At 41.5% G+C, this 26,135-nt stretch overlaps 1 protein-coding gene across 4 annotated transcripts in view; it reads left to right on the plus strand.

Annotated features, from left to right (window-relative positions):
- Window positions 1–26,135, plus strand: part of kif13ba (kinesin family member 13Ba) — a 51,719-nt gene that overhangs the window by 13,233 nt on the left and 12,351 nt on the right. For all 4 annotated transcript variants that reach the window (XM_034571534.1, XM_034571541.1, XM_034571549.1 and 1 more), the window contains exons 4-23: window positions 6,577–6,589; window positions 7,387–7,447; window positions 7,561–7,653; window positions 8,457–8,637; window positions 9,675–9,762; window positions 10,440–10,574; window positions 16,439–16,551; window positions 16,852–16,963; window positions 17,101–17,313; window positions 17,397–17,507; window positions 17,605–17,739; window positions 18,163–18,293; window positions 18,449–18,535; window positions 18,870–19,060; window positions 19,154–19,433; window positions 19,521–19,683; window positions 19,779–19,934; window positions 20,149–20,298; window positions 20,712–20,837; window positions 20,971–21,144. In XM_034571534.1, the coding sequence (XP_034427425.1) occupies window positions 6,577–6,589; window positions 7,387–7,447; window positions 7,561–7,653; window positions 8,457–8,637; window positions 9,675–9,762; window positions 10,440–10,574; window positions 16,439–16,551; window positions 16,852–16,963; window positions 17,101–17,313; window positions 17,397–17,507; window positions 17,605–17,739; window positions 18,163–18,293; window positions 18,449–18,535; window positions 18,870–19,060; window positions 19,154–19,433; window positions 19,521–19,683; window positions 19,779–19,934; window positions 20,149–20,298; window positions 20,712–20,837; window positions 20,971–21,144 (2,713 nt within the window). The remainder of the gene's footprint in view (window positions 1–6,576; window positions 6,590–7,386; window positions 7,448–7,560; window positions 7,654–8,456; window positions 8,638–9,674; window positions 9,763–10,439; window positions 10,575–16,438; window positions 16,552–16,851; window positions 16,964–17,100; window positions 17,314–17,396; window positions 17,508–17,604; window positions 17,740–18,162; window positions 18,294–18,448; window positions 18,536–18,869; window positions 19,061–19,153; window positions 19,434–19,520; window positions 19,684–19,778; window positions 19,935–20,148; window positions 20,299–20,711; window positions 20,838–20,970; window positions 21,145–26,135) is intronic.

The raw sequence follows: 26,135 nt of genomic DNA on the forward strand, positions 1-26,135 counted from the left end.
AATATTATATCCAACTAGAAGAGCAGCTCAGAAACTACATATGTCCGCCAAGGCTACCACCCTATCTCACCACGATAAAGAAATATGCTGATTTTCCGACTAGTGGGGCTGAACCCTGACTATGTGTTATGGTGTGAGTGTATATAATTAGCACCAAGCCCTGGTTGGCAAGGGGAAGGAAATCCCTGTGTGCTGTTTGGCTCCGGCCTGAACATCAGGACGGGGGAAAAGGATGTGGACTAATTGTAGACTAATTGTAGACTAATGTGTTGCTCACCTTAAAAATATTTCAGCAGGATGTGTGCGTTCACACTCCAGAATGCCTACGCACTGTACTCTTACTCGCTTCAGTCAGACGTGCCCAACATTTAACTTAAAACCTAGCTAAAAAATGTCTTACTTATATGAATTGCTTCACTGTTGGTGATGGGTATAGGAAAAATATTAACCATGGAATCTATGTATTTTTTCAGGTCAAATTTTCTGTTAAATTTCTGTGAAGAAAGTCCAGTTACTGTGCAACGCATTTGATCGAGGGGCTGAATGTTGAAGACACACAGAGCATCGATTTAAGTTGTTCTTAAAGCTTCAAGCTCCCCTGCCTTCAGCTTAGTGTGGGCAAAATCTGTTGGTGAAATAATAATTTATGAATATACTGCATAAATGTTTTACTGATCTTTTCAGAAGGATTAGATTCAGTTTGGTAATGTTCAGGTTCTATTATCAAATGAGATTTTAAATAGATATGCTAGCTTTTTAATTTTGAAGTTGAATTTTCTAAATTTTCTCTGAAATAAATTGAAATGAACAAAATTGGCATCCTTATTATTCCGTATTATTTTAAATGATACAGCAAATGCCAATGGCGCTCAACGTGAAGTACAGTAGCAGTACGTCGCAGCTGGTAGTTTGTACCACTGGTCCACTTCTCACAGGTTTGATCCCAACCTGAAGTTAATGTCTTTCCACAGATAGTCAATTGGTTTAAGACCAGGACTCATAGAAGGCCACGTAAGAATGGTCCCATGTATGTTTTAGGTCATTCATCTGTTGGATGAGCCCTTACCTGTGACTGAGAATGAACTTGGCATGGTGAATGTTTCACTTTAGACTTGATAATCTTCTGAGTTCACTGATACCCTGCAGAGATTAAATAGACCCTGTTAACCTCCTCCATTTGTCAGTGTGGGGGTTGTGGTGTTGATGTTATTTAGCAAAAAGCTATTTTTGTTTCAACTGTCCACAGGAATTCTCTCCGAAGCATTTTCAGTTGTCAACATACAACGTCGAGTGTTTTAGCAAAGTCCAGACAACTTAAGTCCAGTTAACTTTAAAGTTTCTCTTTTAAACATGAGCTCTTCCTGGTGCTTTTTATTTAAAAGGTGTCTTATTATGAGACCAGACATTGATAAACCTTGGTATTGGTCTTTTTGTTTTTGACGTTTAGCTTCTTTTTTCCATCATTTGAACTATTGATTTGTTGGATCATGGATCTTACACTTATTATTAATATAGCGACTCTGGTCACAGCAACATCAAGAGTCTCACCGTGACCATGTTTGTTAATTACTTGCTTCTTTGTCTCCTCAGACAACTCTCTTCTTTTCTTTATTTTGTACATGCTCAGTTTAGCAAAAACAATGATACTAAACACCACGATTAGCATTTTTCTCCATTTGAATAGGCAGGGTAACTGATCATAAGATTGGAGATGTGATATTAATTAAAGACAATAGTGTGCTTATTTATTACTAGTAATCTTGTCCAGGGTGATTTAGAAGACCTTTGGAGAATAAGCAATATTTCCGCTCTTTTCTCAGCTTCTTTGTTTTGTTGTCAAACCAAAACAAAGGCATGCAGGTATACATGAAAAATAAGCATTTAATTAAATACAGTGCATTGTTTCACTTTTTGACACTTCTGTACATGCAAGTTAAAACAATCACCTGCAGATTTCTGCAGTATGAACAAAACCAGCCTGAGGCTAGATGTTGTAACTTTAAAATTGTGGCATTTACATTTCTTTCATTTCAACTTTAGTTGCCATTTTTTCCCTGGTACTGGATTTTAACCCTATTTGTCACTTATATTTTTCTTATATGTAAATTGCATTTTATATAGACTGGAACCTACACTTTGTATCTGTAAGATATTGCATAGCTGCTGCTCTACAGCTGTCATCTTCCCTGTATGTGAAGACCTATGGTCCTTTTCCATGTCCGTCACCATGTGCTGAATTCAAGCATTAGCCTGTTATAGTAAATGTCCTGTTGTCCTGTGCCATCAGTATGTTTCAGCTTAACATTCCAGTCTCGGTCCCAGCCTCTTTCCTTTCTAACACCCCCTGGCTACCTTCAGCCTCCTTTCTATCCTCCATTCCTCATTCCTGCCTACATGGCAGTGAATGGTACAGTCCTAGAGAGAGGGGAAAAAAGAATGCAAGAACAGTAGAGAAAGAGAGAGGAGGGGGGAGAAGCAGCCATGCATTAAGTTATTTTTTAAATGATGGTGATCAGAGCAGAGGAGCAGGCTGAAGGGAGGAGGGACGAATGGTGTTCGAGGACCTAGGGAGGCGGGTTCACAGCTCTCCTGACCGCCTCACTCTCCCCTCTCATTGGTCGTGGTTCCTTCCAGCTTCATTAATGGGAGCTTGAGCGCAAGACATGGGTGACCCTTCTTGCCTGCAGCCTTTGAAGCAACCATGACAGCTGTCATCACTATGTACGTCAAAACCCGCCATGCTGATCTCACCCCTAAAGTGTTTGGAAGCATGATGGCAGGCATGTAGGGAGCTCTTAAGCCCCTGAGAAGAGCGTTCAAAGAAACAAACATCGACAAATCAGGGAGTTAATGTCAGAGAACCTTTTAGTGGTAACATGTTGCATCAGTGTTTCTAAGAGGATGATCTTCTCTTTGTGTGTTAAGAGAATAACATGTTGTAACACAGATTTCCCCTCGTGTATAGATGGTGAAAACCACTTCAAACACATCTAGATGATCCTCCCTGATTGCTGGAGGTCTTGTATATTTCAAATCAGTGCTGTGGAGAACTGTCCAACCTGCGTACAGGAGGTCCTAATTGTCCATGGGTTTAAAGAGCTACTGGAATCCATTAAGCTACAGATGAGGATTATTCTGCATGTATTTGCTCTGCTGAACGCAGCCCGTCAGCAGTGGAACGTCAGTGAAATATGAAGTGTTGCAGATTGGACGGGAGGCTGGCGGCTTTGGTGGTTTTTAAAGAATGCACAATGGTAAAAGGAAACAGGTGTTTGTGTGTGGGTGTGTTTGTGTGTATACTTGTACAGATTTCTTTGTGGGGTCCATTTTGAGCCTACTATCTACAGAGTGAGGACATTTTGGGAAAGTGATGACACTTGTGTGGCCGGGCCTCACGTTTTGACCTACTTTTGATGGGCTGTTTGTGTTAAGACAAGGGTTAAGTTTTGATGGTTAAGGTTAGGGTGGGGGGGCTAGGGAATGCATTATGCCAATGAGTGTCCTCGCTAAGATAGGTGTGTGTGTGTGTGTGTGTGTGTGTGTGTGTGTGTGTGTGTGAGTGTGAGTGTGTGTGTGAGAGAGACTAGCCGACTCTTACCTCTGGCCTCATCATCTGACAGTATGCAGCTCTCTGACAGCTGCCTTCCCCCTGTGGGCAGATCCAGCGATGTAAGAGGAAGACGACAAGAGGTTTCCAACAGTGAAGAAGACATGAAGAGGAGCAGACAAGGGCATAACAATTAAGTCTGTGGAAAACATGTTTTCATTAAAAACCTGACAGGAGATGTTATTCAGAAATGAATTGGTGAATTGAGAGGATCAGGACACAAATGCTGCTGGGGTTATGGATTCTGCTCCCTCAGGGCCCACTAGTCCCAACAGCGACATATTGCAGTAAGTCTTATGTGATTAGTGCCCACCAAATGGCCTAATGGCAGTAATCTTATTGCAATCACAAAAAAGCATGTCAGTGACGTTTATTGTCATTTTAATAGCAAATCACATGACCATATTATTGTTGACCTACTGATCAGCAACAAATGTTTATGTGCTGGATATAACCTCCCATTGTCCATGTTTGAAGTTTATACTTTGTCGGGTTTTTGGGTATTACTTTACTAATTTGTCTGACTGTGACTCTGAGTGTCACCCGTCTCAACAGCCATTGACCACAACATAAAAAGTGGCACCCCAGAATAAATGGACTGGTAAATCCAGAAACTAGCTGTATGCAAACCCAAAAAACCAGTCTACACACTGGCTTTGATGCCTGATACTCAGCTGAGACTTGGAAACACTCAAGTGAACACAAACTAGCAAGCAGTGGACTGGTTTTCGCATTGCCAGGGCAGGCATATGGGCGACACCAAAACAGTCTGACCACTTCCTTGGTGTGTGTTTGTGTGAGGACGCACCATTTAGCTTTTTGAAATCCTCCAGGCATTTTGCTGGGGGTGTGTGCATCGTGGGGAGGCGCATCTTTAAATATGCTGCTCGTCACAATCCGTGCATGTGTTTTGTCCACAAGGTATAACAACAATACCCTGCTTGTGTGGCTATGCCAGCACACACGGAAACAATTATAATGGTTTCATTTTAAAATGTTGACAAAATAAAGACAACTGACCAGCAATTGTAACATGCATGGTGTGGATTTTCCACTCCAGTCAGTATCGAGATTTTAAAATGAAACGTCCAGTCCGAGCTTGGTATCAGAATCAGCTGATGACTGTGAAAATGACTGGATGCCAGGTAATAAGGATGCTAAAATTAGTTAATGGCCATTCAGTTTTTGCAGGGGTCCAACCTGTGCCCTATGCACTACACTATAAATTAAGATGTTTTATTTCTGAGGGATGTGATCTCCGAATACTAGGCTCTGTGCTGTTGTGTGTTTTAGATACAAATTAGAAGCAAATATTTTAAGGTATCAAAAGCTGAAGTTGCACAGGCAGCAGCAATATTCATACAATTGTGTGAAAGAAATTGTGTGTTCAAATACACTGTTTTCCATCAAACAAAAACACCATCTTAGTTTTTCACACAGCCTTAAGTGAAAAGTGTTGCAGGGTTTATGTTTTTTTTTACTTTATCAAGTCAAAGTCAACTTTATGGTGAATTCTGCCGTATGTATAGGACATAGACGGGATTAAAATGCTGTTTCTCTCTGATCCCCAGATGTAACCATATAAGTAGACAGAACATATAAGTACACAACATATTAAGCACAACAACAAAAAAAAGAGAATGCAACATAATACACAGTCAAAAGGCGCACAAGTATATGTGAGTAGTGCAAAGCAGAATATAGCAAAAATGCATTGAGAAGTGACAGTCATTTACACCCACAGGATGAGTAAAATGGCATGTTATTGTTTTATCATTTCAAAACTATTTTTGTAACTTTTTATTCATTCATTATTTTAGAGACATAAGAAGTAGGTCATGTCTTCTAGAAAACGTAGGTATAGTATTGACAAAGCAGGGCAGTAGAGCAGTTTACCTGGCGCCAGTGTTCTGTTCGGACTTTGTGTTTGGGCCAGCTTCATTTTTAGCAGGTATTTCAGTTGCTACATTATCCTGTCCTGGTCGTGGTCTGATATTTCCTAACATGCTGAAATAGCCCAATGGAGTGATGGTCTGAGTGCTGAGGAGATCCGTTGTAAAGGACATTGCTACTGGCTAAATGCTCATAATACAGACATGTTTGTGTGTGGGTTCATGTGTGTACTGTTCGTGAGTGTTTGGCATGCACATGTGTGTCCCTAGTTTTTCTGTAGAATATCATGCTGAGACTGTGGGCAATCCTCCCTCTTTTTAAATGTCAAATATTCATTTTTAACATTCAAAGGCCTTTCCCCCACATGTCTGTACATTTCTGTGCGTGACCTCAACCCAGTAACCCCTCCACAGCACCATCTGATTCACACAGTATCTCAACACTCTGCCAGCTTCAGCACCAACACCCTCCACCACCCACACTCACACACTCACACACTCACACACTCACAGACACACAGACTCACAGACATTCCCACAATGTCACCAAGTTCCAGAGATTTTTTTGTCTCCCCGAGCCATCATGAATGCCCTTCCTGACATCCACAGACACACACCCTTACCAAATCCCCAGAGAAGTTGGTTTTGTCATGTGACAAACAAGATATGAACAAGCCACACACACACACACACACACACACACACACACACACACACACACACACACACACACACACACACACACACACACACACACACACACACACACAAAAGGTTGATATTCAATCAAGTGTTTACTAAAGTGAAAAGAAGGAAGGCTTGAGGCCAGTGACTGTGACTCTCTCTTTGTCTGTCTCTGTTCACTTATTCTCTACTTTTTATTATGGAAAAAAATTGGACAGACACTTAAATACGTAAATGATTTCTGCTCTCAATCTGGAACCACATGAGCCAACATTCAGAGTATGTTGACTCTGAATGTCTAGCATACTGCATCCTCTCTGACATCTGCACTAAATGTTTTTTATCTCTCTTTCCACATGCTCCCCTGGACCTTGAACCTCCCAACTTCATCAGGAATCAGTCCAAGGTATCGGCACACACAAACACACACAGACATTTTTAACACTGAGCTAATTCCATGGTAGTGAATCACCTTTGTCAAACAAAGAAGCCAATGTGTTTCTTCAACTTAGTAGTTTATGAGCTGTGTGCAACTGTAAAGGCAGTGCTAAAAAACAATAATTTGTTTAAATATATTTTCTAACAGAGCCTTTTTTAAATTAGTATTTAACATCTCAGGAAAACTACTTGCTAGGAACCTTCTCTTATTAACTTTACTATATATTGATATTTCCCTCATGTGTTTTTCTTTCACCTGAAAATGCCCACACATGCTACATATCTAGATTTAGTTTCTTAGATATTTAAGAATAACATTTATTATTTACATGTACAAACAACATTCATATTTGTTTTCTCCCACCAAAAAATATACTATGAATATTAAGGGTTGTTATAATATTACGTGAGAGTAAAATTTAAATTTTATGAGAAAAAAGTTGTATGATTAAAGTCATAATTTTAGGCTATGTGTTATCAGGTGGATATCAGAAGATCAGCTTCTTGTTAAGTTATTCTTTAGTACAGGTTTCACAAATAAAAATATACTTAATCTTTTGGCACACCAGCATCACATTATCATAAATATCCGAGCTTTCAAAAGATTGAGCCACAAACTGAGTCTATTCTGAAGTAAGAACCACTCAGACTTGGAGGAATTTGCTGCTTTTTTGGAGGAGGAAATGTTAGTTGATTGTTAGTGTTGCTGTGTTTGAACCAGCCTGCGTGTCTCTAATGCTGGTATTCTTTATGCTGTGTCTCCAGGTCTTTGCCTACGATCACTGTTTCTGGTCCATGGATGAGACAGAAAAAGAGAAATTTGCAGGTTAGTTTATTAACACTGTTATTGTCATGTCATCGTCATTCCAAGCTTTGAATAGAGATTGTTCACAGTTGCACAGGATGACATGCTCTGTTTGTATGTGTGTGTGTCTCCAGGTCAGGAGGTGGTGTTCCAGTGCCTTGGGGAGAGTCTTCTCAACAATGCCTTCCAGGGCTACAATGCCTGTATATTTGCCTATGGACAAACTGGTAAATTCCTGTGATGTACCTCACTGTTCCGAGCTGTGCACAGTACGCACATACCCTGACTAAGCCCTATTTCTCAATGTTAAATATGTGAAGAAAATCCTGGATCCACCCTTTTGTCCCGATCCTTGCCAAAATCGAATTGCCTGGCCCATGTCCCATCCTTCCCCCAAGTTTCGTGTAAATCCGTTCAGTAGTTTTTGCGTAATCCTACAAACAATAACAACAACAACAACAAAAAACATCCAAAAAACAAACAAGCCAGGGGTGAAAAAATAACCCCCTTGGCAAAAGTTAACATGTCTATTTCCCATTAATAGCAAAGTGCCTTTGTTTAGTTAAATGATTAAGAGGCGTGTCAGTGTGGATGTGTTGTGGCAGGAAGCTTGGCCAGCCTCTCCTTTCTCCAGAAGGAACAACATGCCAAAGCTCAGAGACATCATAGATATGCACATTGTTGCTGTGACTCAAACACACCTCACCAATGTCAGGCAGACGTTGTAGATATCTGCAATGGCCTGCTTTATTGCGTTAGGCATGATTTGCACCTTCCCCTTAATTCAACGGTAATAAACTATCCCCACACTACAAATATGTCAATAAACAAGTTGGAATTAATCAATGAGGTCCAGTGTCAAGATGAGTTGTATAATACATGAGGTTTTATATGACAGTCAATGACTCAGAGGGAGTAGCATGACTCAAAGTCTGTCATCATATAATACATTTATTCTCATACACCTATTAAATCTCAAGTAGCACCATTACATCACGTTTGAGTGTGTGTGTGTCTGTGTTGTCTGCAGGCTCGGGAAAGTCGTACACAATGATGGGTTCAGTGGACCAGCCAGGTCTGATTCCGCGCCTGTGCAGTGCTTTGTTTGACCGAACCCAGAAGGAACAGCGGGAGCAGGAGAGCTTCACTGTTGAGGTTTCCTACATGGAGATCTACAACGAGAAGGTCCGGGATCTGCTTGACCCCAAAGGGTACGACCTCAACCTCTGATTTCACAGATTGAACTGTAGGCCACAGTGGCCTAAGCACTACCCACCTACAGAGCTGCATTTGTTTTTACATTCCCTTGCACAAGCCAAATTTTATGCAGATTATGACTTTGTTATGTTAACATCCTGTTAGAGCAAATTTAAGTTATTGCAGCTGATTGAAATGTAATACTTGGTGGAAGGATTTTAATTTAATTTAATAGAAGCTGGAGCCTTCTGCAGCGACCCGGCCCTTTGCTGTGTGTCTTCCCCATTCTCTCTTTTCATTTCACGCTTGCACTGTCCTATTACTAAAGGCAAAAATGCCCAAACATAAATGTTGATCCAGAGTCATGTTAGATTAATTTACAAATGACCCATGGACAGGAGTTTCATTGCACTTAATTGGAATTTAGAATGTAACAAACACTGGGGCATTAACCTCAGATATATGTTATCTTTATAGCTGCTTTCCGCACTGAACTCCACAGTTCATCCATATTTTCTCCATATTTTTAAGCAAACAGACAGTATCCTGAGTCATTTTCAGTTCTAAACTACATGTTAGTTGGTAGAACAGAGAAAGTCTATGGTCGACTCTGTTATCACCAGCTGCTGTGGTCAGTGGATAAAAGGATCATCATCCTGCCATGCAGTCACTGACGGACGCCAGTTCATGTCCAGCAGGTCAGCAGTAAATCAGCAGCACAGGCCTGTGTCTGCTGCCCCAGACAACATAACCTCTGACCTTCATTCGCTGCATGACCTCCAACCTCTGTAAAACAGGCCAAAGAGGAGAGGACCATCTGACAGCCATATGGGCTTTGCAGAATGATGAAGTTCTCAGGCCCACAGCAAGTTTGAATCAGAGTCTGAGAGCAAAGTGTTAAAAAGTCTATGTGAACTGGGGAATGTTGTAGTGGTCTCCAGAACCAGAGTTTATTTTGTCATTCCTACTATTACAGCAGATAAAGGGGTTTTAGTAAGTGGGACATTGTTGTTTGTCTGTTTTTATTAACCTGTTTTGGGTTTCTGTCCAGGGGTCGACAAACTCTGAGGGTGAGGGAGCATAAGGTGTTGGGTCCTTATGTGGATGGCCTATCTCGACTAGCAGTGGCCTGCTACAAGGTAAAATACTTTTCTTAAATAGTTTTTGTTACACGTTAATGTCAATTTTAGCGATTCCCTCAATCATACCCCCAACATCTACTAGACAGAAAGAGGTTGGCTCAAAGTGTTTGAATTAATAACATTTTGTTGTTTAAACAAGGCTTCCTATATAGGCACTCTTTATTAAGTAAAATGGTCAGCAAATATACAATCGTGGAGGCCATCAGCTATCGTCTGATGATGAATTAGCCTCTGGGGGCAAAGGACATTATTTTGTGGCTCCCAGTCTCTTTCGTTTTAAGCACAATGTTCATACTCATAGTTTCACACAAGTCAAATGTTCTTCCACACAGACACTGATACAGGTGTTTTAGGTCCACACGTCATTTTGACTAACCTTTATTGACAGCTATCTTTATATGAAAACAGATATATTAAAAAGATGATTTCTGTCAATGTCGTTTTCCAGCAATCTAACGTGATTGGTTAAACTATAAACGAAAACCAGAAGGCTTCCAGGCCCATAATATTAACCCTCACCTACAACTCTTCACAGAGATTATCAAATATATAAACAAGCCAGGAGTATGTCAAACACAGTGGTGTGTATGATGTTCCACAAAAGCAGTCCAGTCTAAATGGGAAGACATTATTATTACTTATTAATCAAGGTGTGATTTCTGTCTTTCTGACAGGACATTGAGTCTCTAATGTCAGAGGGGAATAAGTCTCGGACGGTCGCTGCAACCAACATGAATGAGGAGAGCAGTCGATCGCACGCTGTCTTCAACATCATCCTCACACACACACTCAAGGACTTGAAGTCTGGGGTAAGACCTAATAATACAAATCATTGGATTCAATCTGTGGTGGTCCTTGCCAGGGAGGCGTTATGGATGTTTTGACGGCCAACTGACGCGGCAGGATTTCTCCCGGTGCTGCTGATGCTGCTGAAGCGAGCTCTCGATTGTTCTGAGTGTGTGGTTGATTTAGTTTAGCCATCAATCATGTGTAATTGTAAAAGTCCACTAGATAATTGGCTTTTTTCGCGGCCTCCACAGGGAGTGGAGCCTTCTTCTGCTGCAGGGGGTAGGTCTGGGATAGTCACGGGGTGTGGATTGCTGCTGTCACAGTTGGAGTTAAAGGATCATGGTCACTGCAAAGGGATTGTATACGCTCTGCTTCTGCAGCCACAGGGCGCAGGAAACAATGGCTATGGCACCTGCATGGGGGTTGGAGCCCAGAGAAGCCATTGTTGTACTTGTTTACTTATTCCAGTATTTTTAAAGAAGCTCAGCTCTTTCTGTTGTCAGAGAACAGTAAATAACGTATAGAAACTCAACAGTAGCCACTTCAGATATAAACAATATGTGATCGTTAATTTCCTTGAGGCTTGGGTCCAATACCATAGGCCTATAAAGTGCATGCTTTAAACTGCAAACCACCATTCCATCAAAAATTCATGTAACAACAGAGATAAGACATGGTCAAACACATCTCAACAAGTTTTTTCTAAAAAACTAAGTGGGTCTAATTCTAATAAGGATAATGAGTCTGGCCCGAATTGAGAGGCAAATACCCCAGGCTAAGGTGCAACACTATGGATGGAGAAGGAAACATGTTTTGCCCACACTGCGAGAAAGCAGGGTGGAGGGATGGAATTACCAGCGGTGCAACGAACATGAAAATATTGTCTCTCACTGAGCACAGTCAGTGCAGTGACCAGGCATCAGCTGTCAACATAATCTAACAGCAAGCTGCAATGATAGGCCACAGTGTGACGGCTAACGAAACATTCAACATGAAGCTGCACTCTCAGCCACAAGTTGTTCTTGTGGCAGTTAAGGCTCCATTCACTGATACAGCGACTCTGTTAATGACACAGATAATAGATAGTATTTGACCGTGATTTCTCCCGTTTGTCCGGGACGTTGAACTGTTCCAGGACACGTGAAACTACTCTCTGGTCCTCTGTTGTCCCAGACTCCATCTGTGTGTCATTTTGTGCACTTGGACTGTACAAACAGTGACTGGCGGGTTTTTGATCAATCAGCTGCTGGAGGGTGATGTCAGCTCAGCGGTCTGACCAGAACTCTGAGAAAAGACCTAAATGGCTAATTCTCTGTACCCGCTGACCCACTTAGCCTCCGCTGCTCTTTCTCTTTTTCCAGACCAACCTGTCACCAGTGAATCCTGTTAATAATTCACAGGCTTGACTGTGAGACCGTCAGCTGATACAGGATGATCTGTTTTCAAGGAACTTCCAGAGTCACAAAGTCAGTCAGTCACTAGATTCATCAAGCAAACAGCCAACACTGTGTAGTCAGCGAGTGAATCACTTAGCTGTCACATCCTGTAGTTGCTTGTATCAGTTGTTTATTTTTCTCTGGGGATTTTTATTCTCTCCACTTTCTAAATAGATTTATTTTTAATTACATGTATTTAAATTTTAAATTAACAAAAAAATTCAAATTAGCTCATATTCTTAACAGAAACTTATTTATGACCGGTTCAAGCCCCCCCAATTAACCAGACACCTGTTTATTTCAGTACAGTGTGAATGATGTTCAGAGCCTATATTGTGGCACGTCATGTGCTGCGGTTGGGGTGTAGTTCAGTTACCTGTTTTATCTTCCACATTGTGTTGCTTGTTGTTAATAAGCAGTTGCTGTGTGGAGGATGTTAGACCTGTCCTCAAAATGCTGAAGAAGCGAGTGGACAATAAAAAGTGCTCAGTGTGCAAAATACTTTCTGAAAACAACAGTTAATACGTTGACTGCTGAACAATGAAATAATGTTCCCAAGGCAATGAGAAGCCGTACTATCATCCATCTGGTATAGTCCCCAGAGTGCTAAATTCATGCACAGTGTGTATGTAAACAGCCACATATAAAGAGGAGAAAGTGGGGGAGAGAGAAGAGAGGGGCAGCTAGAGGAGAGCTGTTGTAGTTAACCACTGTCATACTGTTTGTTCTTATGACAGTAACAGTACCCAGTTAATATATCAATAATAACATCAGCAATGATAACGGCGCCAGTTATTAATAGTAACAGAGACAAAGGATCTTCCACTGCAGTAACTTCTCATCATCCTGAACCTTATCAGTGGTTCTCAAATGGGGGTCTGTGAAAAGTTGGAAGATTAAAATCCATTAAGATTATCACAGACATGTCTTTTACCTACTGATCTTTACTCAGTTGGTCAGCAGGAACCTTACCTGGGTCTGAATCTTCTTCATTGTTATTTCACTGTTGTTTTCGTCTATGAAGCCCTGCTGTAATCTGCTGTAATATAACTCCCCTCGCTAAGCCATGATGCTTTTGCCTTTATTTCAGCATATCAGTGTATTTCATCAGTAACATGTCTTGAAAAGGATGACAACATGTAAAATGCATAAATTTCTCATCCATCTCTAAAGGGAGAAGCACTGAAACTTTGCACATTTCTCTTGTGTTGTTCTATCACATGACTAATTGGATGTGTATAAAAATAGGCTATGTCAAATCATCAAACTGAATTGCTTTAGAGGATTGACTGTAAATATAGAAGTGGAGCTCATCTGCACCATCTACTGCCTGAGGATCTGTGTGAAGCAGACAGCAGAGTCACTCAGTGCTGGATGAGTCATTCTGCAGCTCGACAGCTCATCAAAGGATTTCCTTTCAGTGGCATGGTGTGCTCAGACACTCCATTCAAAGTTCATTCTGTTAGTACTTTGTCCCTGTTTGTTACCAAACCCTCAGTTGTTTGCTGTTTTGATCCCTGCTTTGCTGACTCCAGACGATCTTTTGCATGTTTATCCATAATGACAAGCATGTGTAGTTATGATGCCCTGACACTTGTTCTGTGCTAAAACCTTAAAGCTGCCAAGGCTGACAAGCTGAATGTCCTTCCTGCTGATTTGGTTACTGACTCTGGTGTCCTCTCTCCTGGTAACTGAATCTTTTATTTGGGAAGACGATGCCACAAGAGCTGGCATTTTATTCTCCTCACTATCTCACCAGCCAAGATAAAAAAAGAAAAATCAGTAGATATTGACACAGATCATCACAATAAATGTCACATTATTATTTCTCTTTTGCTGTTTTTTATGGGCAGAGAATGACACTAGACAAAACATTACACACCTGAGGTTGATCAATTGCACGTTATACCTCCTTGCTGTGCAATGCAAAAGGATTGTATCAATATCTATATATGTATGTATATATATATTGGACTTTTGTGTTGCGATAATTATTGATTTTATTACCCGGCACTAGTTAAAACAATAATATAAATAAAACCACTTGGTGTTTTCATTTCATAATAAAAGTCCTTAATACATTCATTCATCAATGATGTGCACTGAAAAAAAGAGCTGGTTTCCTGATGTTTCTTTCAGAGTGTAACACCACCAGGTAAAAGGGCCTGGTGCTGTACGTTAAGGTCCAGTCACTGGTTATTGCATTAAGCAGTTGTTATAAATCAATTACAGTAAGTTGTTACTTCCCCCTGTATGTGCTGATGTACACATTCACCAGCTTTGCCTCCTCTCCATCTGTTTGCCTCTCAAATATTATTTTACAACAACAACCAAAACAGGTTTTATCTGTCTTTTGATCTCATTTTGCTCAGAGTTACGGATACATATCTCTTGTTTGTTTAATAGTTTGCTTTACTCTCGGCCACAGGCTGATCTGTATCAGTTCATTTCATGACTGGGTCTTTTCAGCATTGAGCTCTTGGGTTTAAAGCAACTTTACCAGGGGGACCAAGACCCCTTTGAGGAACTTAAGAGCTAAAACTGTTTGGCGAGTGGAGGAACGAGGGACTAAATTTAGCTGCTGTACAACAGTTTCAGGTGCTTAAAATAGACACTGTTAATGATGTCGTACCTTCCAAAGGTTTAGGAACAGACAGAGACAGGGTGACAGGGTTTTCAGAACATTATTGTTCAGTCAAACACAGATTCTGCTTCAACTCACGTACCACTTCTTACATAAAACAATGACTTAATGCAGTACTGATTCAATTCATTTCAATGAAATTTGATTACATTTTTATTGCACGATATAAATCATCTCAAGGCACTTTGCATTGCAAAGTGGAGACCCAGCAGTTACCACATGAGCCAGCACTTGGCAAAGTGAAGGATGAGTCAGTCAGGGTTCCTGACTCGTTTTAAAAGAAGAGTGAGAGAGAAGTGAATGAGAGGGAGGGAGCAGCAATAAAGAGAGAGAGAGAGAATCAAAGAGAAATTCAACTTAATTTGTGGAGTTGATTTATGTAGCTGTGTTTGTAAGCAGAAATAAATAACAATCTGGAGTTGGGTTTTACATTCAATTCTCATGAGACTTAAGGACTTAAGGATTACTTAACTGTAATTTTTATGATAATATGAGTAAATCAGTGTCAGGGGTCACTGGGTTGTTATTCTTGCTGATATATAATAATATGTATATTTAAAAGGTTTATATTTTTCTGTATTACATTTAGAAAGAACACCTGAGTAGTTCTTTATCAGATACAGTTAGTCAACAGCATGTTTTTGTAGAGTAGCAGGTCCCCGGTCCAGTGCAGACACAGGACTGCATCAGCGGACGTTCTGCTTTGGGTGCAGGTGTAGATCGGGTGTTACATTCAGCTTTGTCAGCTACTGGCTTGTCAAGCTCGGCCTGAAGGGAATCTGATCTGTACAGTACAGATGGGGAAGTGATCTCTATATCCTCAACAGCTCTTGGAAAGACACAGAGCGAAACTGTCAACAAAATACTTAAAGATGGGAAACCAAAGCCTGACAGCACATTGTGGAACTGAATGGTTGCTGTTATGTTAAAGACAGTGAGAAAAGAGCAAGAATGGACCAAAGCTTCCAGCCCAAATTCACTTCACAGCTAATGAATGAGGGGAGGTTTCTGATGAAAAGTAAATGCCTCGTTATTTATCTCTGGGTTCTGTGTTGCTCTGATGCTCACAAATCAGGGCGGTGCTCAGTTGAAAGCTGTTGACAAGTCAGCAGGTGATTGTCTCGGTGTGGAGTCTCTGGTGATTAATGTCCCATCGGAGGTTGGTCAGACCTTATGTGGATGCACGGTGCTGTCTTTCAGGAGTGTCAGCACATCCAGATCTGCGTAAATGTTCCAGCTCCCGCATATTTGTATGTCTAAAGAACAGGCTGGACATTACATCGCTCTTTGCCATATGGAATCCTACCCTGAATCAGAAATGTGTGCCAGCTGTAAGAAGATGATCAGGCGAAACATGGACAGAATTGAAAATGCTCAACCATGTCATACTCCAACGCCACCGAGCTGTGTGATGCTGTTAGCTTCTAAACCAACAGAACATGCCCTGATGACAGTGGCATTTATTGCTTTGAGTTACATACAGTATGTCAGTTTCAAGTTGGTTGGTGTAATTCTTTCTGCACAGTAGTATTTCATGTTTAATATAGCCTGTTGTAACTAGATAGTACTAAAAGAGACAAAGTCTGAGGTAGGATTAACTATAAATTTCCACCAACTTGAATAGAAAAGTGCTTAGTTTTAAAAGACTTGTGGACAGAAAAAGCAAGTTTTTGATGAACAGTAGGTTACAGTTAAAAAAAAATACAGCAAAGTTTAAGTAAAAAATGTAAGCAAGTTTGTCAGTTTAACTGTTCTCTTTTAAGTTAATAATCTGACGTTTCTTTCTCTGTCTCTCTTTTTCTAGACGAGTGGTGAAAAGGTCAGTCGGTTGAGTCTGGTAGATTTGGCTGGGAGTGAACGAGCAGCAAAAACTGGAGCCGCAGGAGAACGACTGAAAGAAGGAAGCAACATCAACAAGTATGCAAAAACCGACCACACATTTACAAACTCATGATTGGTTGTTTTCCCATTTAGGCTGTTTACTTGAACCTGAAGTCCAGATGGTTTACCGCCGTGTTACATTTGTTTCCCATTTGTATTATTTCAATAGAGAGTTGTCATATCACTCTGCACGTGCACTGAACCTGAAAATGTGTAAGAAATCATAGAGATTATGTTACAGTTCTGGTGAATTTGATGTTATTTACTTGCAGATCGTCGCACTGCAGCAAGTGAAAAGCCCCTCTCATTGTTTTTGTGTGTATGTGTGTGTTTCAGGTCTCTGACGACTCTCGGCCTGGTGATCTCTGCGCTGGCTGAACAGGGGACTGCCAAAAACAAGACCAAGTTTGTCCCTTACAGAGACTCTGTTCTGACATGGCTGCTAAAGGTACAGAAACAATAGACTTGCATGTCCACCACAGAGAGGAAATACATTCTATTGTGCATTTTTCTCTTTGTCTCATAAACGCAACACATCTAATTTCTACTCCTTTCTCTCTCCCTGCCTCTCTCTCCTGTGTCCAGGACTGTCTGGGGGGCAACAGTCGCACAGCGATGGTTGCAACCGTGAGTCCTTCAGCAGACAATTATGAGGAGACGCTGTCGACGCTGCGCTACGCAGACCGAGCTAAGAGCATAGTCAACCATGCTGTCGTTAATGAAGACCCCAACGCTCGTATCATCAGGGAGCTCAGAGAGGAAGTAGAGAAACTGCGAGTGCAGCTCACTCAGGCAGAGGTGAGACAGCTTCAAAATCTTAGAAATCTGCATGTTAAAGTCTCAGCTTTCCCCCGCTCTCATTCACAGTTTTCTTTCTCCAGTCTTTAAAGGCTCCTGAGCTGAAGGAGCGCCTGGAAGAGTCTGAGAAGTTGATTCAAGAGATGACCATCACATGGGAGCAAAAGCTTCGCAAAACGGAGGAGGTTGCACAGGTCGGACAAACAAAAATCTAATAATTAAATAGATTTTCTGCATTTCTCTTTTTAATCCCTGTGTGAGTATGATGTTTGTCCTTGTGTGTGTTTGCAGGAGCGTCAGAAGCAGTTAGAGAGTCTGGGTATTTCTCTCCAGTCATCAGGGATTAAAGTCGGAGATGACAAGAGCTTTCTCGTCAACCTCAATGCTGATCCTGCTCTTAATGAACTGCTGGTGTACTACCTGAAGGTACATACACACTGTGCTCCTCATGCTCTCATCTTCTTAATTATCTCTTGTGTTTTCTCTTATTGACCAAACAACAGTGTCACTAATCATTTAGCTTCTGTGTTTGACTCAGATTCAAACATCACATCTCTGCTGACATAGAAAATACAAATGCACACTGTTTGCATTATACAAACTGAAGTTGCATTTTAACAACTAATCGGCAGATGTCATGTGACTGACAGTAGCTGCTGGAGTGGAAAGCATCAAACAGCTTTCAAGATTAAATATATTGATGTTTATTGGCCTGGATAAGAACTGATAAATTAAATACAAACTTGTAGGTATAGGAGTAGGTGTACTCCACTGAGCATGATGTCACATGTCACATTTAAGTATTTGTCAAATTTTCTGCTGAAAACATCTTTAAATGTTGTGTCTCAGGAACACACCAAAGTGGGTTCAGCAGACTCTCAGGACATCCAGCTGTGTGGGATGGGTATCCAGGGAGAACACTGTATCATCGACATTACGCCAGACACTGCCGTTGTCCTCACCCCTTATCGCAACGCTCGGTAAGTTGCATAACAGAGCCAGGCTCCAGTGTTGAGCAACTCTCAGTTTTTAGGGAGGAAAGCAACACTGCAAGGATCAATAATTCGTTAACAAACAGAAACATCAGGTTTTAAGAGTAAATCCGAATGACACTGCTGTTTCCATTTTGTTATAGGACATGTGTTAATGGTTCTCCAGTAACCAGCGCTCTGCAGCTTCACCATGGAGACCGAATCTTCTGGGGAAACAATCACTTCTTTAGGTAATTTTATACAATCCCTAAATGTTTTTATGTTGTTTGGAAAATAAAGTTAAAATGTTGTTGTTAATTCCCATAGTTTTTTCATGTCATCGGATATCCTTCTACTCTATTTGGTGTTAATTAGTTAATCATGTATTATTTTACATTTTAACTTAATGTTGTTATTGTTATTATTAAACATACCAAACTTGTATGTATGTCAAAGTTTCATCGTGTGACATCAGACAAATTGAAGATGGAGCAATTATTACCTAATTGCTGTCGATCAGGTTTTGAGCAAATTAACCGAATGATACCAAAGATCAGAAGTAATAAACCTGCGTCCTACCTGCAGGATCAACCTGCCTAAGCGACGTTCCCGAGGAATGGAGGAAGAGTATGGTGAGGGTGGAGTAATGAAGAACAGTGGCAGCAGCGAGCAGCTGGATGCAGATGGTGACACAGCCAGCGAGGTTTCCAGTGAAGTCAGCTTCTCCTACGAGTTCGCCCAAACAGAGGTCATGATGAAAGCCCTAGGCAATAATGGTAAGGACACGTTGGCAAAATGAAATATCTATGTACTGCAATGTTCATTTTCCTGTGTCTGTTTTCTGACTGTTTTCTGTTGTGTCCTGTCAGACCCCATGCAGGCCGTCCTCCAGTCTCTGGAGCGGCAGCATGAAGAGGAGAAGCGCTCTGCTCTGGAGCGGCAGAGGCAGATGTACGAGCAGGAACTCCAGCAGCTCCGCAAGAAGCTGAACCCGGACCGTCTGTCCACAGGTCAGTCTGGAGCGCCGACGCCCGGCCAGCAAGGTCCAGGACAACAGTCCCACTACCGCAGCCTGGAGAGACTCAGCATGGGAGGGATGAGCCATTCAACCAGCGCTCAGAGCAGACTGAGGCAGTGGAATGAGGACAGGTGAGTGTCTGTGAGTGTGTCGGTATGTGCATGCTTGTTGTGTTGCAGATTTAACATTTCCTCTTCTTCCCTGACATCCCCCTGCAGGGAGGCAGTGTTGGTGAGGAGTCTGAGAAGGTTGAGGGAACAGATCGTGAGGGCAAACCTCCTGGTGCAAGAAGCCTGTTTTATCGCCGACGAGCTGGAGCGACACACTGAGTACAGAGTCACTCTGCAGATCCCATCAGACAACCTCAACGCAAACCGCAAGGTGTCGCAAACAAACACGAACACACTCATGAGCAAGTTTCCTGTCTTCTGCTCGTAATCCATAACCTAATCACACTTGTATGTGTCTGTGTGTAGAGGGATGCTGTGCTCAGTGAACCAGCGATTCAAGTCCGACGTCGTTGTCGAGGGAAACAGATCTGGAGCTTGGAGAAGATGGAGAACCGACTGGTGGACATGAGAGAGCTGTACCAGGAGTGGCAGGACTACCACCAACATCACCAAGACAACCCAGTGAGTTAGCATGGCAACTTTGTCATTTCAAGTCTTAAAAACATAACCTTGCCTGGTCACTATGACATCACCATCAGTAGCAGGAGTGTACACATGCTTTAAATGACTGTATTGATTATGTAATGAGGAAATACGTCTTTGTTAACTTTTGAATAATGATCAAATGATAAAACTTGCATTTATTTAAAATATATTCTCGGTTTCTCTTGTCTAGGTGATGCGCTCATATTTCCGTCGGGCCGACCCGTTCTTCGACGAGCAGGAAAACCACAGTCTGATCGGCGTTGCCAATGTTTTCCTGTCCTGTCTTTTCTACGATGTCAAGCTGCAGTACGCCATTCCCATCATCAACCAGAAGGGAGAGGTAGGGATACTGTTGAGTTACACAGAATGTAAAAAATTTGATGTATCCTGTTATATCCTAAATATCTCAGTCAGGTAAAAGTCCATGCTGCCTGTTTTAACTTCATTTTCCCTCATTTCATTCTCATCTTCCGGTCAAAACTGAAGCAGTTTTAAATTAGGAACATTTTATCAGATTAGCTAGATGAAATGTATTGTTCCATTAAGACATTATATCCATTTGTAGTGATCCCTCTGACACTTGTCCAGAGTGAGGGAAACATGTCAGGGTCAAAAGTCACATTAAGACCATAATGTTGTTACTACAATGATTATGAATTATTCCAAAATTCTAGGAAAAGATAAAGACAGTAGGATTATTAAATGTTAAATCTTCCATTGTGTCTATGTGTTCCCTCCTCTCTCTGTGATCAGGTTGCTGGGCGTCTCCATGTGGAGGTGGTGCGGGTTGGAGGCGGCTTAGAGGACAACATAGCTGGAGGAGACGAACCAGAAAACAACCAAGACACCGAGATCCAGGATCGCAAATTTATATGCATGGTAAGACTAATACATCATCAGAGTGGCACTTTCCCTTGTGTCTACTGTGATTAGTCAGAAAGAGTCCGATTTTGCATTTTATTTTTAATTATAAATATGTTTAAATGACCTTTGGCCTGTGCATCCTCTGCAGATTAAGATCCTGCAGGCCACTGGTCTACCCCAGTACCTCTCCAACTTCGTCTTCTGTCAGTACTCCTTCTGGGACCAGTCTGAGCCAATCATCGTGGCTCCTGAAGTCGACCCATCATCCTCGTCACCCAGCACCAAGGACCCTCACTGCATGGTGGTGTTTGACAGCTGCAAGGTGAGCACTGGAGGGGGAGGAGAATCATCTCATATAGCAACAAACTTAACAGCTTTCATAGGTCATTTGTGGGACGATTTTTATAACAGTGGTGGGCAAGTGTTCATGTCAATCAATCAATCAATCAATCAAATTTTATTTGTATAGCCCATATTCACAAATCACAATTTGTCTCATAGGGCTTTAACATGGTGTGACATCCTCTGCCCTTAACCCTCAACAAGAGTAAGGAAAAACTACTTAAAAACCCTTTTAACAGGGAAAAAAAAGAACGTAGAAACCTCAGAGAGAGCCACATGTGAGGGATCCCTCTCCCAGGACGGACAGAAGTGCAATGGATGTCAAGTGTAAAGTAGAACATCAACAAGATAAAGGTTTTAGCAGCATTGATTAGGGTAAACATTTTGAAGTATAACTGAAGGTCAGTGAATTGGTGGATTAATGTCATTAATGGTCAAGTGTCTGAGGAGAAATACTATGTATCGAGCAGTCCTGCTGCAATCATAGTCCATGGTCAGCAGCCAGCAAGATCATGATCCACCATCAAGATCGGATGCCACTATAGTCCACAGTTATTGTCCACTGCCGCCATTAGGATCCATCATCAGCTGCCACCTCGGTCGTGGTCCACTACCAGTATCTGATGCCAACACGATAAAGGATCTGCCTTTGTTATCACGATCAGCCAGCACGATGCAGAATCCGCCATACTGGATCCACCATTACGATCTCTGATACGTGATCCCCAGATCCTAATCCATGATGTGGCCACAGCCGCGGCCCTGGATCTGCGGACGATAAGGCAAAGGGACTCCGGGGAAGAAGTCAAGTCAGTAACATGTATTGATGGGATATGAATTACTTTGATGTGATAAAGATTGAGAAGAGGAAGGAGAAGCTGGAAAGAGAAGCTCCGTGTGTCATGTGTCCCCCGACCTTCTAAACCTATAGCAGCCTAACTAAGAGCAGGTCTAGGACAAGCCTGGACCAGCTCTAACTATAAGCTTTATCAAAAAGGAAGGTTTTAAGCCTACTCTTAAACGTACAGATGGTGTCTGCCTCCCGAACTGAAAGCGGGAGATGATTCCACAGGAGAGGAGCTTGATAGCTGAAAGCTCTGGCTCCTACTCTACTTTTAGAGACTTTAGGGACGACAAGTAAGCCTGAATTCTGGGAGCGCAGTGCTCTAGTGGGTTGATAAGGTACTAACAGCTCTTTAAGATATAATGGTGCCATATTGTTAAGGGCCTTGAAGGTGAGGAGGAGAATTTTAAATTCTATTCTAGATTTAACCGGAAGCCAGTGTAGCGAAGCTAATACTGGAGAAATGTGCTCTCTTTTCTTGGTTCTTGTCAGGACACGTGCTGCGGCATTTTGGACAAGCTGCAGAGTCTTTAACGACTTACTGCTGGAGCCTGATAATAAGGAATTACAATAATCCAGTCTGGATGTAACAAAGGCGTGGATTAGTTTTTCTGCATCCTTTTGAGAAAGGACATGTCTGATTTTGGAGATATTACGCAAGTGAAAAAAGGCTGTCCTAGAAATTTGTTTTAAGTGAGAATTAAAGGATAAATCAGGATCGAAGATCACTCCCAAGTTCCTGACTGTTTCATTGGAAGCAAGGGCAATGTCGTCTAGCGCAGCTATATCGTTAGATAATGTATCTCTAAGGTGTTTAGGGCCAAGTATTAGAACCTCTGTTTTATCTGAGTTTAATAAGAGAAAATTGCGGGTCATCCAGGTTTTTATGTCCTTGAGACATGCTTGGAGTTTAGTTATTTGATTACTTTGTTCAGGTTTTATTGACAAGTATAACTGGGTGTCATCCGCATAGCAGTGGAAATTTACCGAGTGTGTCCTGATAATGTTTCCAAGTGGAAGCATATATAATGAGAATAAAATTGGGCCGAGCACAGAGCCTTGTGGAACACCATGGTTAACTTTGGTGCGCACAGATGACTCATCATTAACTTGCACGAATTGGGAGCGGTCTGAAAAATAGGATTTAAACCATTTTAGGGCGGTTCCTTTAATGCTAATTAACTGTTCTAGTCTCTGTAATAAAATATTATGGTCAATTGTGTCAAATGCTGCACTAAGATCTAACAGAACGAGGACAGACACAAACCCCTGATCTGAAGCTATTAGAAGATCATTAGTGACTTTTGCCAAGGCTGTCTCTGTGCTGTGATTGGCTCTAAACCCTGACTGAAAGTCTTCATATATATTATTTTCCTGGAGAAACTCACACAGCTGATTGGCTACAACTTTTTCTAGGATTTTAGACAGGAAGGGGAGATTAGATATCGGACGATAATTGGCTAAAACCTCTGGGTCTAAGGTGGGTTTTTTGAGGAGGGGTTTGATTACAGCTATTTTAAAAGACTGTGGTACATATCCTGATGATAATGACAGATGTATTGTGTTCAGTAATGAACTGTCAATTAGGGGCAGAATTTCTTTAAGTAATTTTGTAGGAATGGGGTCTGAGATACAAGTTGTTGGTTTAGAAGATGAGATTATTTTGGTCAGCTGATCGAGGCTGATCAGAGAGAAGCTGTCTAAATAATTGGTAAGATTCTTGGCCGTTTCTGAGTTTTCTATTCTTGATGGGGTATTAGTGCCAATTGAGGGCAGGAGATGGTTGATTTGATTTCTAATGGTTAGAATTTTATCATTAAAGAAATTCATAAAGATATTGCTATTTAGGGATCGAGGAATACTGGGTTCGGTGGAGGTGTGACTCTCAGTCAGCCTGGCTACAGTGCTGAAGAGAAACCTGGGGTTGTTTTTATTCTCTTCTATTAGTTTTGAATAGTAGGCAGCTCTTGCTTTGTGGAGGGCCTTCTTATATGCTTTAACACTATTCTTCCAGTCTAGGAGATTTTCAACACGGTTGCTGGAGCGCCACTTCCTTTCTAGTTTTCTTGATACTTGTTTTAACTCATGTGTCTTGGAATTATACCACGGAGCTAATTTACTATGTTTTATATGTTTCTTTTTTAGAGGCGCTATTGAGTCTAATGTTAATCGTAATGACCTTACAGAGCTATCGACGAGATGGTCAATCTCAGTGGAGCTAGGGTTTTTAATGAATTTGTTGTTTATATCGACGGATAGTACGGGTTTAAATGTAATCGGAATTATTTCCTTAAATTTAGCTACAGCACTATCAGGTAAACATCTTGAAAATGAGTTCATTATTAGTGGCATATATTCTGATAGTGAAAAATCGAAGGTTATTAAATTATGGTCTGATAGAATTGGATTGCGCGGAAGTACTGTTAGATTTTCAATTTTGACACCGTATGATAATATAAGGTCAAGTGTGTGGTTACAACAATGAGTAGGTTGGTGTACACACTGACTGAAACCAATTGAGTCTAATTGCGAAATAAATGCTACGCTAAGGCTATCTTTATTATTGTCAACATGAATATTAAAGTCACCAACAATAATAATTTTATCGGTCTTTAGGACTAGGTTTGATAAAAACTCAGGGAATTCTGTTAAAAATTCAGTATAAGCCCCAGGGGCACGGTAAACTACAGCAAATATGATTGGCTGTTGGTGTTTCTTGGATTGGCGTGGAAGACTAAGAACAAGACATTCAAATGAGTTGTAGCTTAGTTTAGGTTTAGGATTAATTAATAGACTGGAGTTAAAAATAGCAGCAACTCCACCTCCTCGACCAAATTCTCTGGGGACGTGTGTATTTACATGACTTGGGGGAGTAGATTCATTTAGACTGACATATTCATCAGGATGCAGCCACGTCTCAGTGAGGGACAATAAATCTATTTTATGATCTGAGACTAGTTCATTAACTAAAATAGCCTTTGATGACAATGATCTTATGTTTAACAGACCACATTTAAAAGTCTTTATTTCCTGAGTTGTTGCAGAGGTTGTGTTAATTTGTATTAGATTTTTGTGTGGAATTCTCCCTCTATTATTGTTTGATTTAAATAATGTAACGGGACGGTGGACAGACACAATCTCTATGGGTTTGTGGTTGTGTGACTGATCCAGAGGGAGCGCAGAGACGTGTTTAGCACTGCAGCTCTGCGTCCTGGTCCCAACTCTGGGTTGTCATTTAATAGACTGGGTAATATTCCTAGATAAGAGAGATGCTCCATCCCAAGTGGGATGAACGCCGTCTCTCCTAACAAGACCAGGTTTCCTCCAAAAAGTTTGCCAATTATCTACAAAGCCCACACCATTTACAGGACACCACCTCGACAGCCAGCGGTTAAAAGACAACATGCGGCTAAACATGTCATCACCTGTTGTGTTAGGGAGAGGGCCAGAGAAAATTACTGTGTCCGACATCGTTTTTGCGAAAGCACACACCGACTCCACATTAACTTTAGTGACCTCCGACATACGAAGCCGGGAGTCGTTGCTGCCGACGTGAATTACGATCTTACTGTATTTACGTTTAGTTTTAGCCAGCAGCTTCAGTTTGGATTCGATGTCGCCGGCTCTGGCCCCTGGAATACAATTGACTATGGTCGCTGTTGTCGCTAACCTCACGTTTCTCAGAACCGAGTCACCAATGACCAGAGTTTGCTTCTCAACGGGTGCGTCGCTGAGTGGAGAAAATCTATTTGAAATGTGAGCTGGTGGGTCTTTAATCGTGGGCTTTTTAAGGGTAGCACTATGCCCCCTCCGGACAGTCACCCAGCCGCCCTGGGCTCCCGGCTGCACGGGACAAGTCGAGGGACTGATAGCGGAAGCTAAGCTAAGTGGCTCCGCGGCGGCTAGCGGGGGCTGGCTAACTACAGCTAACGGAGGTTCTAAGCAGCGGAGCCGAGCTTCTAAGTCGCTAAGCCTCGCCTCCATCGCTACCAATACACTACATTTATTACATGTACCACTACTGTTAAAGGAGGCAGAGGAGTAAGTAAACATGAGACACTCGGAGCAAGAGAGAGCAGGGGAGCGAGAGGGAGAGAGAGATGCCATCGCTTCTATATTAGACTACG

This window comes from Hippoglossus hippoglossus, chromosome 3 (assembly GCF_009819705.1).
Source record: "Hippoglossus hippoglossus isolate fHipHip1 chromosome 3, fHipHip1.pri, whole genome shotgun sequence".
NCBI lineage: Eukaryota > Metazoa > Chordata > Actinopteri > Pleuronectiformes > Pleuronectidae > Hippoglossus > Hippoglossus hippoglossus.